General features: G+C 43.2%; 1 protein-coding gene across 3 annotated transcripts in view; it reads right to left on the bottom strand.

The window, feature by feature from the left end:
- Positions 1-16294, bottom strand: part of Pomt2 (protein O-mannosyltransferase 2) — a 52766-nt gene that overhangs the window by 11927 nt on the left and 24545 nt on the right. For all 3 annotated transcript variants that reach the window (XM_008839999.2, XM_029567002.1, XM_017799881.2), the window contains exons 9-15: positions 15764-15873; positions 11275-11341; positions 9178-9247; positions 6320-6398; positions 4285-4436; positions 3497-3588; positions 2702-2778 (exon numbers count right to left, since the gene is read on the bottom strand). In XM_008839999.2, the coding sequence (XP_008838221.1) occupies positions 2702-2778; positions 3497-3588; positions 4285-4436; positions 6320-6398; positions 9178-9247; positions 11275-11341; positions 15764-15873 (647 nt within the window). The remainder of the gene's footprint in view (positions 1-2701; positions 2779-3496; positions 3589-4284; positions 4437-6319; positions 6399-9177; positions 9248-11274; positions 11342-15763; positions 15874-16294) is intronic.

The raw sequence follows: 16294 nt of genomic DNA, 5'->3' as shown, positions 1-16294 counted from the left end.
AGCATTTATAGTGAATATATAGCCAAAGGAAATAAATTTGCAATAGAAATTAAGGACCCTTGGGATGACCGATGGCACACTGGAGTTCATGGCAAGCTTTACAGTAACGGGTTTGGATCATACCCCAACGCTGACATACATATATCCCATCAGCTAGTGCCAGTGCCACAATCAGAACAGATTAAATCACATATCCTCTCTCAAGAGGGTGAGATTAAAAAACAAATTCAAACATCCCTAACTTGGGTTCAATACATCCAATATGCCTCTGACCTTAACCGGCTTTCTTCCCATCCTAATATTTCTCAATGTTTCTTCTGCACCTCTCTCACCAGACCCCTGCTGGCAGCTGTTCCAGCTAACATCTTGATCACTGGAGGGAACACCCAGGAGATGACCACCACCGACCTCTCCCCAACATCCCCCTCTATGACCAGCTCCCTTCCTTGCCTTTTTGTTTTTCAGCACCTCTGCTTTACCCCCCACCTGTGCCTCTAACACATCTATATCCACAGCCCTATGTGCACCTCCCCGGCCCTCTTTTGGTGTAATGGCACTATAACAGCTTGGATCAACCAAACTATTCCTGCCTTTTGTACGCCTGTCATTGTTAACCCCCAACTCTATCTTCTAGAAAAGGAAAAAGTGGCCAATATGATGACAACTCCCCACCGACACAAAAGAGAGGTGTTCATCCCCATGCTCATCGACCTGGGACTCACTCTGTCTGCAGGATCGGTTGGACTCGGGGTTGGGGCGGTAGCGGCTAGGCCACTCCAATCACTCAGCCACCGAATTTCACAGCCAGCTAGAACAAGCTGTGGCATCTATAATCGAGAGAGCCTTGAGGCCTTGCAAAGCCAAATCACATCCCTGGCCGGGGTAGTGCTCCAAAACCAAAGGGCCCTTGACTTATTAACAGCTGAGCAAGGGGGAACCTGCCTCTTACTAAAAGAGGAATATTGTTTTTATATAAACAAATCCGGAACCATTGAACAAGATGTCAAAACTCCCCAAGACCTAAAAAATAGCCTCCAGGCCCTCTCCAATCCAGGAGGGACCCCATGGTTTTCCAAGCCCCTCCTTGCTTGGCTCCTACCCTTGTTAGGCCCCCTGCTAGCCTTATGTGCCCTGCTTCTTGTGACACCCTAATTCAATTTTTCAAAGGTTGCATACAGGACATCATTAAAATCACCACCAACCAAGTCCTGGTCCAATACCAAACTATCCCTAGTACCTTCTCTGATTTTGATGACTCTCACCCCTTATAAAAGACAAAGGAGGAGATGTTGGGATAAGTCAAGAATGCCTAGAATGTAGAGCATGGCTGCCAGGCCGGATAACTCCTAGTGAGGATGGCAGGAAGCTGGCCCACTCAATCCTAGATACACTGTCTCTTACCCAACAACCCCCAAGCAAAACTATTAAGCCTCTAATCCTTTAATCTTAACCAGGTCCCTTGTAGATTATGCAACCAGAGGACAGGACAAAGGCCACGTAGCCTTAGTAGCCCCTTCCTTCCCCCTACCTGCCAGCCTGCCAGAAAACTCAACCCCCGCCTCGGTCTCTCTCCTCGCCCCAACTTCCCGTGAAGGCCTCCCGGTAGCAGTGGGGTGCGGGCCGGGGGGTGGGGGGGCAGTCCTAATTTCATGGAATGTAATGACTATCAACATCTTGTAATCTTCAACCAAGAGCACTACAGTTTTCAGGGTCACTGCCACTTTTACAGATTTGAAAATTACTGAGGCAGAGTAGTGTCATGGTAACTGGCACTGACTCTGAAAGCCTATTAAGCCTAGCTCTGAAGTCTGGATCCACCTCTTACACAAAGCTATGTGACCCTGGACAAGTTTCTTAATACCTCTGTGCCTTGGTTCCCTATCTATAAAGTAGGAATGGTAATAATCATCACAGGATTATCATGAATATTAAATGAATTAATGCACACAGTGCTCAAAGTAGTACCCAGCACATAAGAGTTAGCTAAGTGTTCACTGGTGTGCTGCTTAGCTTTAACTGTCAACTTCCCACCACCTAGAATCACCTGGGAGAAAAGACCCTCAGCTGAGGAGTCCTTGGATCAGGCTGGCCTGTGAGCATGTCTGTGGAGGACTGTCTTGATTATTAATTCATGGTGGTGGGCCCAGCCCACTGTGGGCAGTACTATCTCTAGGCAGGTAGCCCTGAAATATATGAGAAAGGTAGCTGGTATAAGCTGGTCTTCGAGTCAGCTAGCAAGCAACACCCTCCATGGTTCCTGCTGTACTTTAGCTGAGAAGTTCCTTGGACAGAAGTAATTCTGTAAGAAATAGCTAGCAGGCCTGCCTTCAAGTTCCTGTTTTGACTTTCCTCAAAGACGGACTGTAACCTAGAACTGTAAGCCACATAAATCCTTTCCTCCTAAATTGTTTTTGGTCAGAGTGTTTTATCATAGCAACAGAAATGAAACTAGAACAACTGGTATTATCATTGTCGTCATCATCATCATCATCATCATCATCATCATCATCATATCACCACCACCCTCATTCTATGGTAAGGGAAATGGTCATGAGGATCTAGTAAACCAGAAGGTAAAGACACTTTCAATGGCCTCCACAGGGGACAGGGGTTCTACACCATGGCTATTGATTTGTGCTCCAAATCTGTGGCTGCCCAAAAGCCCTTAGAGAAGCCACAGAATGAAAAGGGCCCACAGTACCCGGATCATGACCATGTGAGACTCCAGCAAGATCTCAGGAAAACTAGGCTGCAGCACATCCAGGCTGATGTTTGGCACTAGGGGGAAAATGACAAAAGAAAGGCTTTGTCACAAATTCTGTCCTCACAATATGTCTGTGGTATCCACACTCCCACCACAATCCAAACACTGCCTTCCTGGTAAGTTGACAGGCGGCACTGTGAGGATCATTTACTGAGCTTATGTTAAACATTCATTAGGTACTCAGGACTGCAAAAGAAACAGAAAAGGCCTCCTCCTTGGTGCACTGACAACTCTTGACCCTATCATCTACCACTGTGGCCTTGGCTGCCCTCCTGTTAGGCAGAAAGAACATGAGGACAGGAACCCGGATTTGTCTCATTTACCAACATACCCACAGGGCTCATGTGGTTCCTGGCATACTCAATAAGGAATTTAGTTAATTGGCTGGTTTGGCTATATCAGGTGGCAAGAACAAGATGGTGACTCTGGAGAGGAGAAATCAAGCATAAGCGGGGGGGGGGGGCGGGGGGCAACAAATCCAAAGGCTTACTGAGCTGAAGCTGACACTGAACTGGAAAAGGCAAAGAAGCCTGGGAGCAGACATTGTGATCAATCAGGGCAAGGAACTTAAAGAGGACAAGAAAAAAAATGAGCTAGCAGTGTCCAGACCTCATTGTGAAGACACCGGTGGGGAGAAAAGCAGAAATGGCAACAGTAAGATGCAATAGCAGAGAAGGGAAGTTTCACGTAAGTGTTTTCTCAGAGCTAGCCAGGGAAATGGCCTCAACTCACGTTTGGGATTGATATGGTCCTCCACATTCCAGATGGAGTTGGCAGTTTCCTTGAGGTATGGTGTACAAGTAACTTCCAACTGTTCCCAGCCCCTGATAGAAAAGGAGTCACAGACATCACTCAGCAAACCTGAAATGCCCCAAAGGTAGCAATGTCCACTGCTCTTAAGTCTGTGGAACTCTCTTTTCAAGGCGGTGGTCATTATTTTTTCAACCTCACACTTTAATAACTCACAACTACCCTGAGTAGTTTAACCTTTGCTATTTCCATTTTTTTAAAGGATACATTTAAAAAATATTTTATTTATTATTATTATTTTATGTGTATGCATGTATTGCCTGCATGTAGGTAAGTGTACCCGTGTCCTGCAATGCCCACGGAAGACGAAGAGGCTGTCGGATCCCCTGGAACTGGAGTTAAGGACAGTTGTTAGCTGCCATGTGGGTGCTGGGATTCGAACCTGGGTCTTCTGCAAGAACAGTCAGTGTTCTTAACCACTGAGCCATCTCTTCAGCCCCTACTATTTCCATTTTACAAAGAGACAAAAACCTAGATTTTTAAGCACAAGGCAGATAAACAAATGTCTGACTATCATAACACATAAAACATATGGCTATACCAGAGCTCTATGCACCATAATATTCCTAATGCCTTTTCTTCCATCTACCACCAAGTAAAAGCAAACAAATGAGCACTAATCACTGGTCAGTGGAAGCTTCTGGCATATGCTTTGGAGTATGAAAGGCAAAAATTCTGTCCATTGGGATATCAGGACTGCAGAGACTCACCACTTGGGCAGAATCTTTCCTGAGGATCCAAGGACACAACCTGTGACCAAATGGATGAGGCGAATTCGACTTCTTAGTACTTTGATCCGGTTCCCAAGTTTCCTGTTTACAACCTCAATTCGCCAAAAATCGTTTGAGTCCCCTGTCCCATTCTGCCACATAAACCAAAAGAAAAACACAAAGGTTAGATGATGTTGGAGACAAAGTGTTGGAGACAAAGGAAAATGGTCACGTTTTCAAATTCACCATGTTATAAAGGTTAAATTGACCTCCATGATTGAAGTAGAAAAGGGAATGAGAAGGCCACAGAAACATTCCAAGAGGCTGACGTTGCCTCAACACTTCTGTTACAACAAAACACAGTGTAAGCCTAACCTTCACTTTATAGGACAAGAGTTTAAGTTCTAGATAGATGAATTTGCCCTTAAACCAAACTGGAGACATCACCCTGTGCTAACAGAAGCAGATCTGAGCCACTTGCATACATTATCTTGACCATCTGGAAACTCTCATCCAAGCCAGAAGGGTCTGGCCTGGATAATACACCTTGGAAATTAAGACAGTTGTGTCTAATTCTCCTCAGGGGAGGGCATTGAGAAAAAAAGATGAGGACTTCAGAGTCTTAGCTCTAGTACAATGTGGGCCAAGGAAGTACAAAGAAGATTTGGAAATTTACCTTAAGGAACCCAGACTTTTTTTTTGGTCTTTTTGAGACAGGGTCTCCCTGTAGCCCCAGCTGGCCTGGAACTCACTATGTACAACAGGCTGGCCTTGAACTCACAGAGATCTGTCTACCTCTGCCTCGAAAGTGCTGGGATTAAAGGCGTATACCACCACACCCAGTGGAACCCAGCCTCTTTAATGATGCGTCAAAGGCCTTAGAAGAGATTTTGATGAATAAGTCTCACATAGTTTTCACTAGCTGTTTTTGCTTTCAATTGCTCCCAGGTCATAAGCACTCATAAAATTTTTTCTCATTAAGTACATGTCCCTGAGATAGCAAAATAGAAAGCTATGTGGATAACAGTCCTCTGTATGACAGGGAAGAGATTCTTAAAACTAATGAGAATTTGGTATCTGGAAAAATATAAAACTCACACAGGGATATATTGTAGGTCTTTGGCTTCTATATCCAATGAGATTTTTAAAAAACGTACTATCAGGGCTGGAGAGGTAGCTCAGGCACTAACAGCACTTGCTGTTCTTCCAGAGGACCCAGGTTTGAGTCCCAGCACCCACATGGTGGCTCTGTCTTCCCTTTCTGGCCTTTGTAGGCACTATACTCGTCTCAAAACACTTGTACAAATAAAAATAAATAAGTCATTTTCAGAAACATTGGAGCTGGAGAGATGGCTCAGCTGTTAAGAGCACTGACTGCTCTTGCAGAGGACCCAGGTTTGGTTCCCAGCATCTACATGATGGCCAACAACCATCTGTAAATCCAGTTCCAGAGAACCGGCACCTTCTTCTGACCTCTGTGGACATGGCACACAGGATGCACCTATCTACATGCACATAAAATAAAAACAACAAATAATAAATAAGTTAATAAATAAATAAAATAAATAGAAATATATTATCATTGTGTGTGTACGTGTGTGTGTGTCATGGTGAGTATGTGGCTGTCAGAGGACAATTCTATGGAGTCAGTTCTCTCCTTCCACCTGTATGTGGGTTATGCTCAAACTCAGATCATTAGGCTTGTGTGGCAAACACTTCACCCATCTCGCCAGCCCTGTGTGATTTTTAAGAGACTCAAATGGTATTTATATCTGCCATTTATTAGGTATCAGAATACGTAAGTGACATGGTTACTTTGCAAGGAGAAGGATAGAGACAAAATAGAATTGATCGGCTACTTTTGTCACAGTAAATCTACCTCAACAATTCTGACATCTTAAAGAAATCTATGTGTAGCCTCCAAATTCTTAGGAACATTCCAGAATTCTGGGGAGGGTATGTCCTACCACATGGTAATGAACCAAAGCTCACAACTTTTTATATTCACCCTGCTTACACCCTGCTATTTACTTACTATGCCATAGCCAGTAACCTGATAGTGCTTCCGGGTCAGGGGGGCCTCATGATAGTGACTGTGCAAGTTCCGAGATGTCCTAGAGATTAGAGAAGAGCTGTTATCTGAAGAAAGAGATATTTAATGCTGCTTCTTTTACTTAGAATATACAGTCCTCTGTTGTGATTAGAAAAAAATAGAATCTGAACTATTAATTCCAATATACCAGGAATTTATCATGTATTCACTTATGAAAAAATATTCTAGAGGAGACAATCTCAAACAGACACAGACAGATGGCAGAGCACTGGACCGCAATGCCAAGAAAGGGGATAACTTCCAGATGTTGGTGGGGTGTCAGGGCGGCCTTCACACATTTGGTAGTTTTGAACCATCTGGCTTTGACTGACTTAGGAGGCAGGTCCGGGGAGAAGAAATGAACACCTGGAACGTATACATACGTAAGATAAGTAAACCTCCCCATTCCCTCTACTCTTTCTATTCTCATCATCATTTAAAAACACTTTTATTGATTCTTCAGGGCTTTCATACAATGTGTTTTGATCACATTCAGACCCCTCCCTGTCTCCACGCCATCTTATTAGTTCCCCACTCTGACTTCATGTCCTCTATTATTATTTTTCTTTTTTAAAGGCCTATTGAAGCCGGGTGTGGTGGTACACACCTTTAATTCCAGCACTGGCAGGCGGAACACTGTGAGTTCAAGGCCAGCCTGGTCTACATAGCAAGTTACAGGCCAGCTGGGGCTATAGGGAAGACCCTGTCTCAAAAAGACAAATAAAGAAAAAGAAAGGAAGAAAGGAAGGAAGGAAGGAACAAAGGAAGGAAGGAAGGAAGGAAGGAAGGAAGGAAGGAAGGAAGGAATCCAATACAATAAAATCTTTTTTTAAACAAAGGCCTACTGAGTCTAATCTGTTTTCCCCAAATGCTCTCGGGTGTGGGTGCATCCCTTGGAGTCTGGTCAACCTACCAGGCATCAAACTAGTAAAGAAAACCAACTCTCCCTCTCCCAGTGGCTACCAATTGCCAAAAGATCTTCAGCTAGGGTGGTGGGTTCTTCTTGCCTGCCTCCCCATCCATGGTCATTTTTGTCTGACTTGGGCTTGCATGGGTCTTGTGCATGCTGTCAAAGCACCGTGGGTTCATATGTGCAACTGCCCTGTGGTGTCCAGACAACACTGTCTCCTTATATTCATCTACTGGCTCTTACATTTTTCTGCCCCTTCTACAATGATCCCTGAACCCTGGGAGGAGGATGTGATATAGTATCCCCCTAATCTTTTTATTAATTTTTTTTTTGAGACAGAGTCTCCCTGTAACCCCCTAGCTGGCCTGGAACTCACTATTGGAAACCAGATTGCCTCAATCTCAAAGAGTGCTGGGATTAAAGGTATGTGCCACCATGCCCAGCTCAGGTTTCCCATTTTTTGAAAGTGGGGGTTTGTAAGGAATGAGGAGGGGATTTAATTTATTTTTGATGTACTTAACTTTTTATAACAACTCTTGCTTTTATCCACAAGTAATAGTCATTATATAATTTGGGGGAATTTAAATATAATTCTATTAATTTATGAATGATAAATTGAGATCTATTTAATAGAAATTTAAAGTACCTAAAAACCCAACTGACTACGGAAAAACAGTCTACTACTTCAATACACATACCCACACCTGGGTTTTCAAAATCTTTTATCAGATAAGTCAAATGTATAAAATCTTTTGAGGGCTGTTTCTGCTGGTGGCTACTTCGTTTGTTCTTGTGCATACTGTCCCATTTCCTTGAGTAACATACTTTTATACATTATTCACTGTTGTTGAAAACTATTTATGGGGATGAATTCCAATGTCTTTCCCAAAGTATGAGTAACTCTGCTTTTGGTCAGGTACCCAGAAGACATTAGCATTTAAGACTATGTTCATTTAAACTCATGGCTTAAAGATGTTGACGCCACTTAGGTGACAAGAATGTGAGCTACAGACCTAAGTGAGGCAGTTACGCCTAGGGTTCCCTTCCCAACCTCCAACATTCTGCTCAGCCTAAAGCCACTTTTCCTGGGGTAAGCGAATGGGGCAGATATACTTGTACCCTAAGTTTTTGGGTTCCAGATCTTAAGACTCAATGAAGTTACCACTTTAGAAGAAGCTAGAACTTTGACTTAAAAAAACTTCCCTTGAGCTGGGCATGGTGGCAATGCCTTTAATCCCAGCACTTGGGAGGCAGAGGCAGGCAGATCTCTGTGAGTTCAAAGCCAGCCTGGTCTACATAGTGAGTTCCAGGACAGCTGGGGCTACAGGGAGACCCTGTCTCAAAAAGACCTGAAGGGGAAAAAAAAAATTCTCTCAAGAGGCAGTAAAACAAAAGATAAAAACTCAAGACTTGAGGAATCAGGGGGTAGCTACAGGGTTTCATTTATTCTTTGGATTCCTGCTTTCATTTAGATTTCATTTAGAGCCAAGGACTCTAATATCTTGTCAGCTTTCCTATGCTTTTAAGCAGTTTTTGTATCATCCCAGTGTTTTCAGTGAAAACATTCATTTCAGTGAAAACACAGTAAAATAAACTAGTGTACCATATTCTCAGAAACAGATGCTTACAATTTCTAAAAGTTAAGTAACCACTTAAGAAGCAGCTTTTGGCAACCAAATCTTATCTTTTCTTTCAAGGGAAAAGGGAAACTGAATGGTCTCTTCAAAGGTCAAGGCTCCTCAGGGCCAAAATCAGCAGGCAAAAGCCATCTTACTATTCCTTTTCATACCATGCAAGGATCTCTCACTCTAGCAGAGCAACCTGGTTCCATTACTAGAGTCTCAGTCTACTGTCCTTACCATTTAAATTCCAACCACCAGCATTCACTTACTCTTTGTGTTCTAGTCGAATGATGTCTCCATGTCTGACGAACTCCACTGGGACTGAAGGGTCAATGGGATCTGCCAAGAAGAAACAAGTGTGGACATTGAATCCCTCACACTAAGCTAGTGACCACTGAAGGCCTGCTGGAAAACAGCTACAGTACCATGTGGTACGTGCTTACAGTGCTAACAGTGTGCTGTGGAACCAGAGGATAAGGTTCTCCAGCCACCCCAGAGGATGAGAAAGGGATGTTACACAGATAATGCTTCGAAGACTTGTAAAAGAAGGAAGGAACTCTGTCGGGTGAATAAGCAGGAGAAAGATATAAGGATGTGAAAGAGTCAAGCTCATTTGGACAATGGCAAAAGAGCTTAGGCCGTTAAGGTGTATGTGCAGGAATGGTATGGGAACAGATGAGGGTATAAACAAGTGGGGCCGGGCTGGCAATATGACCTTTATCTGACAGGCACTGAAGCCCCCATAGGAACTTAAGGTGAGAGGCTAAAAAAATGAGATCTTCCTTTTAATAGTAGTAATATAGTCTCCCCCAAATTAAGTTCACGTACTAGCTAGCCCAGGTCTCCTCAAAATCAAATTCTATCTCTATTAACAGACTTCCTAAGTATGAGGTGAAAACAACAATCAAACACTGAAAGAAAAGGACGACTTTCCAGGCATCTAGAAGCCATGACAGATCAGGGCCTAGAAAGGCAGCAGCATGAAAAGAGAGCTGGTGGTCATCACAGAAAAGCAGAACGCACCCCTGTAGATTTATGTCCCTAATAGTGAGACACCATGACTATATAACCAGATTAAAGTCAGGAAAGCTAAATTTGCTACTGAAAATTACAGGTTCTCAAGAGAACCAGAGACTCATTTGTACCAATGCCCACTGCTATGCTGGCTTTTAAAGTTTTTTCAGATTAATTAGCAAGATCATAAATCCAGTAAGTCAACAGGGAGGGAAGTTTTATTTCATATGGATTGGGACAAAGGGCCTTTATAGCCAATAAGAACACAAAGAACCTCAGACTACAAAGCTCTCAGGAAACCCTTAGTTGAGTAGATGAAATGCAACCATCTTAGCTTAGAAGCCACAGTGGAGACTAGACACACTCTAAAATTTGGTTAACTTTGAGTGTCAACTGATCGTCCTCAAACTTATCATTATGACCACTTATGCTTCACTTGTTGAATCAAAAACACAATAATAGCATTACAGGGGTGTTTACATCGACTCAGGTCAATTTACTGAGGATGCAAACGAAGACGCGAAGACAGTGACTGTGTGTATGTTTCTAGTGGCTGTGTGTGTTTCTAGCCTAAAACGGCAGTAAGAGAAAATGGAGAGAAAAATGTATTTAGATGAGCAGCTGTCCATAACCCCAGACTTGGAGCAGCAGGCTGGGGCCAGGCTCAGGCCGAGGGTGTTTGCTCAGTCAAAGAATGCCCGTGGCTTAGGGTATTACCAGCGAGGATGGGCTCAAGTGCTAACTGTTCTCTGCTCACAGCTACAACAGAAGACACTGCAGGTAACTAGCTGCCTTCCAAAGACAGGAAGATCCTGACACAGTTCTTGCTTGGTCCTAAAGCCAGAGAGGCCAGGAAGTATGTTTCAGAATTCCTCTGCTCAGACCAGTTGGCAAGCGTTAAGTGACATAGCCAACACTAGCCTAGACAAGCTGGGGCATAGGCTAGCAAGCCTGCAGACTATCAAGTGACTGACCCAGCTCAGGAATGAGAAAGGGCAGCACTCTATCTTATCAGGACTATAGCCGGGATATGCATAGTGCGCTCTGCATCAGAAATGAAAGCACTAGGCACTGGGACATGCTTGCATACCCTTTTCCTGGATGAAACCTGAGCCTTGGCCCTGCTCTCTGGCTTCAAAGTAACAAGGCTACAAGAGAGACCCTACCTGTTTTACTCATTGCTCATCCTCTGTATCTTCAATTATGCGTGCAACAGAGTAGGAGCTCAACAACAGTTGTCAAAGGATGACTGAAATCAGTGAAGATGTCCAGTGCCATTCTTTTGGAGGCATGAGAAATGTGAAGTAGGGTTCAGTAACAGCACAAGAACCATCAGTTCCTGACCACATTACCTGAGTTTGTATTATGTTTCTTGATAATCCACAGATTGTTGTAGTCCTTATGCAAATAGGTGGTGACCTAAGGGGAAGGCAGAAGGAGGAGGGGGTGGGAGGGAGAATACCATGACAATCAGCATAGCTGGCCAAGCATAACAACCCCCAACAAACCAACATCACTTGAGCATCTTTTAGAATCCCCAGCCACCAATCAAGAGGCCACATTTCCCAGCAGGTCTCAGAAGCAGCCCTCCCAGATGAAATTTTTCCCATCCTTCAGGATATAGAGGGCCAGCCCCTCAAGAACTTCTGGACTTACCTCTTTCTTTTTTATGCATCTTATCAACAGAGTTTCAGCTTTCTTGAGAGAGGCACATGATGCCATATGTTAATAGTCTCCAGCGCACACGCAGGAGAGTTAGTGCATTTTTAAAATTTTATTTATTTATTTATTCATTCATTTATTTATTTTTGGTCTTTTTGAGGGTCTCCCTGTAGCCACAGCTGGCCTGGAACTCACTACATAGACAAGGCTGGCCTTGAGCTCACAGAGATCCACCTGCTTCTGCCTCCCAATTGCTACAATTAAAGGTATACATCACCACACCCACCTGATTTAGTGCATTTTTAAAAAAGTGAGACAGGATTAGAGAGATGGCTCAGGGATTAAGAGCACTTGCTGCTCTTCCAGTGGACCCATGTTTGTATCCAGCACTGATGTGGTGGCTCATAACCATCTGTAACTCCATTTCCAGGGGATCAAATGCCCTCCTTCTGGCTCTGCAGGCACCAGGCACACACAAGGTACACTTACACACATGTGGGAAAACCATGCATTCACATGAAATAAAAAATAAGTAAGTTAAGACACTGCCTCAAAAATTTCTAAATAAGCTGGTTATGGTGGTAACATGTCTTCAGTTTCAGCATTTGAGAGGCAAAGGCAGGCGGATCTCTGCAACATCAATGCCAGCCTGGTCTACATAGTGAGTTCCGGGCCTACTGGGGCTACAGGGAGACCCTGTCTTAAAAACCAAACTTTCTAAATGAAGGCACTGGGCTGGGGAGATAGTTCAGTTGGTAAAGTACTTGCCAAATAAACATGAGGACTTGAGTTTGATCCCCAGCACCCACATGAAAAAAAACGACAGGCCCACAATCTTAGAACCAGGCAAGCAGAGGATCCTGAGGTGCACTGGCCAGCCATTTTAACTGAATCAGTGAGCTCCAAGATCAGTAAGAGACACTCTCAAAAAATAAGGTAGAGTGTGATTGAGGAAGACACCTGATGTCAACCTCTGGTCTCCACACACACACACATGCACCCACACGTACACACCTCACACATACTTCCAAGAAATAATGCTATTGTTTTTGTTATAATGTGGCTAAATGAAACTAAAAAACTTCATAAATATCTCATCCTAAAGTTTTAACCTATAGCCATTTTATAGACACCGATTTAAAAAAACAGTACACGTGCTCATCTGACTGTCTATAATGCTTCAACTGATAACAGCAAAAAACTAGACACAGTATGAACATCTATTAAGAGGACTAGTTACTATGACACTATGCACATAGAATAGAATATTATGCGGTGATAAAAATGTTCAAGAGTATTTTTTTAAAGCTGCATGCAAAAGGATCATGAAATGGTGATGTTGAAAATGGCCACCATTTATCATCAGGGACCAGGCAAGTCTTACCTTATTTAATCATTATTATAGCTCTGGGCTGTAGGTGCTATCACTTCCCCAAAATTATTTATAAAGAAACAAGTTAGGTCATTTGCTTATGGTTTGGGGAGACAGGATTCCAACCAGGGCAGCTAACTTCAATGCTCCCAAGAGAAAAGATAATCAGATACATACAGATTAGAGATGCATGCACCAACATCTAAGTGTTATTAGCAAAAACAATGAGTCTTTCTCTAAGAAACAGTATATTTTAAAATGAAATGGAGATCTTTTTTAAAGGTTAAAAACTCATTCAATTTTATGTCTTACAGGGTTTATACTGAGCTCAATATTGTATTAATTCTGTATTAATTCAGCTGTGAACCTAAAAATTTTATAGCCACTTTTGAAAGAGATGCATTTTTGCTCTGGAAATTGTTATTGAGTATGTTAAAGCTGTAATGAAATGCTTCTTTAAAAAAAATTATATATATAATTATGCCAGGCATGGTGATGCAAGCCTTTAATCCCAGCATTCTCTGTGAGTTCAAGGCCAGCCTGGTCTACATATTAAGTTCTAGGTCAGCTGGGGCTACAAGAAGAACCTGTCTCAAAAAGACAAAAATATATATATACAATTACACCAAACATGTAAACACTATAGAAACATCTGGAAACAATAAAATATAGTCATTTCTTCCGAGTTTTTAAAACCCCCGAAATGGACACAACATGACCAATTTACTTGCAGAGAACTGAAGCTAGTGCAGGAAAGTCCCTTTGTATGCATTACAGCTAGACCTGGGCAGCTTCTGCTTTGTTTCTCAAGGAAAAAAATGATATTAAGACTATATAAAAAAGCTGGGCGTGGTAACACACATCTGTAGTCCCAGCACTTGGGAGGCAGAGGCAGCCCTATCTCAAAAAGACCCAAAATCAAAAACAAAAACAAAACAAAACAAACAACAAACAAACAACAACAAAAAAAATATATATAAAATGATAAAATGAGAACATTCTGGTTTACACTGAGAAAAAGCTAGATATAGGCCATCCAGTTTGAATCTGGGCATACACCCTGAGGCTATTTCTGGAGAAGGAATATTTTTGTTTAAAGAGTCACTGTTAAAATTCCTCCAAGAAAAATTATTTCTTTATGGTAAATATAGTCTCCAATCCACAGAAATGTATGTTTTTATGGACGAGTTTTTTATATCATGAAGTTTGTCTCTTATATCACTGCCTCTGAGACCTCTGCCCTTCCCTGTCCACCTCTGTCAGTTACAGGCCTTCTAACTGCTGACCACTTCCTCCCTTCAGAGGCCCTCGCTCCCTACACTCCCCTACATGCATCCTCCAACCTCCCCAGACACTCATTCAGTCTCTGCTACTAGTTCACTGAGTGGCCTTAGACACACCCCTGGAATGTTGGTACTCCCAGAGTTCCCTCACCGGCCTTCCCTCCCTGCAGTTTTTTTGTTGTTGTTTTTTCTAATTTTTCTTTTTTATGTGTATGTGTGCATTGTTTGCATGAGGGTAAGTGCACCCGTGTCATACAATGCCCTCAGAGGTCAGAAGAGGCTGTCAGATCCCCTGGGACTGGAGTTATGGACAGTTGTTAGCTGCCATGTGGATGCTGAGATTCGAACCCAGGTCTTCTGCAAGTACAACCAGTGTTCTTAACAACTGAGCCATCTCTCCAGCCCAGCCTGAAGTTTTTTTTTTTTTTTGGCCAATACTACTCATTGTCTAAGACAAGTCCCAAAACTAATATACAAGAAAAACTCTCCTTCTACCTCCAAAGCTATTCATCTGCTATTTCTGATTATGATCAAATAACATCAGTACACATATACTTTACATCTTAACCACAGATCCAGACGCAGCTCCTCCTGACATCCGTCTATTACCAGGCCCTAACATTACACCTGTGAAGTGTTTCCTGAATCGGTTCCTACTTCTAACCTCATGGCCTTTGCCTCCAGGCAGCATCCTGTCATAATCACTGCCTCCTAACTGGTCCTTTGCAATCTACCACATTCCTGCTAGAGTTACTTTTCTAAACATAGATCTAATCACATCTCATTACTTAATCACTTTCATGCCTCCCCAATGTCTAAAGAACAGACTTTACTGTTACAAAGGCCACCAAAACCCAATCTGGCCTCACCAACCTCTCCAACATCCTACTTCTCCCTCTCAGGCACCTTACACCAGAGCCACAATGGAACACTTCCTAATGCGGACACCCTTCATATGTGTACTTCACATGTGTTAGCTCATTAAATTTTCTCAACAAATCTATAGTAGAAAGGAACACTTTATTTTCCCCTATGATGAGGATATTAAACCACAGATGATTAAGAACTTTGCCCAAAGTCAAACCCGTATAGAATCAGGATTCAAACCCAAGAAATCTAGTTTGGTTTCCAGGTCTGTGGTCATGACTTCGATACTTTCCTCATCACCCTCCAGGCCAGGAACTTGTGCTAGGCATTTGAGTCTTCCAGGAGCAGGCAAAATGATGGGAGGAGCACACCCCCACAATCCCTGTAAAAGGTTACCCTAGAGGCAGGCAGGAGTGCCAAGAAAGTCAGTAAGGGGGACACCTATCCTAGTATGAGGGAGGAGGGATCATGGTGGGTCCCCTGAGCTGAAACCTAAAGAAGCTGGGTGAGCCAAAGGAAGGAAGAGGGTGCAGAAGCAAGGAGAACGGTTCAGGCAGGGAACAAGGGTAAGTTAAGGATGAGAAGAAAGCAAATGGCAGGCTGAGTAATGGTGACACTTTAGTGTGGCTGCAGCCTAATGCACAAAAGCTCACCCACCTGCTGCTGGCGAGCACCAATGCCCTCAGGGTAGAGGTGCCTGTGGGAGTGCAGGTATCCGATGGCCATCCGAAGATTCTTCACAGTGATCACAGAGCCGTAGGCCAGGTCTGGAGGAAGAAAGACATAGACAGGTGACAGGCTGCCTCTACCTGTCAGTGAAGGGGTGGGGTAGGCTCTAAAGCCATAAGCCCCACAAACCCTCTTAGAGACTCCATGAGGCCCAGACCTTCCTTGAAGCAGGAGGCCCAGTTGCCTTCTCACTCCAATGGAAGAAACTCAAGAGGGAGCTCCCACATGTTCTCATGTGTCCCTCCCCTGCTTTCCTAAGGACTGCAGGAAAAGCTGGGTGTGAGCACCATCGTTATTAAAGCACTAGCTATAAATGCCTGGATTAAAAACAGCAAGGTCTACACACAAACCCAATGGTATAAAGAAGAAAGAATGACCTTGTCTTTGCCTGGAATAGTCACCAAAATGTTATATGATGACAGACTTTTAATTTTTTGAAATTACATTGTGTGTGTGTGT

Source organism: Nannospalax galili, unplaced genomic scaffold (assembly GCF_000622305.1).
Source record: "Nannospalax galili isolate Female #2095 unplaced genomic scaffold, S.galili_v1.0 scaffold330, whole genome shotgun sequence".
NCBI lineage: Eukaryota > Metazoa > Chordata > Mammalia > Rodentia > Spalacidae > Nannospalax > Nannospalax galili.
Note: the sequence above shows the minus strand (reverse complement) of the source record. Positions and strands in the feature narration are given on the sequence as shown.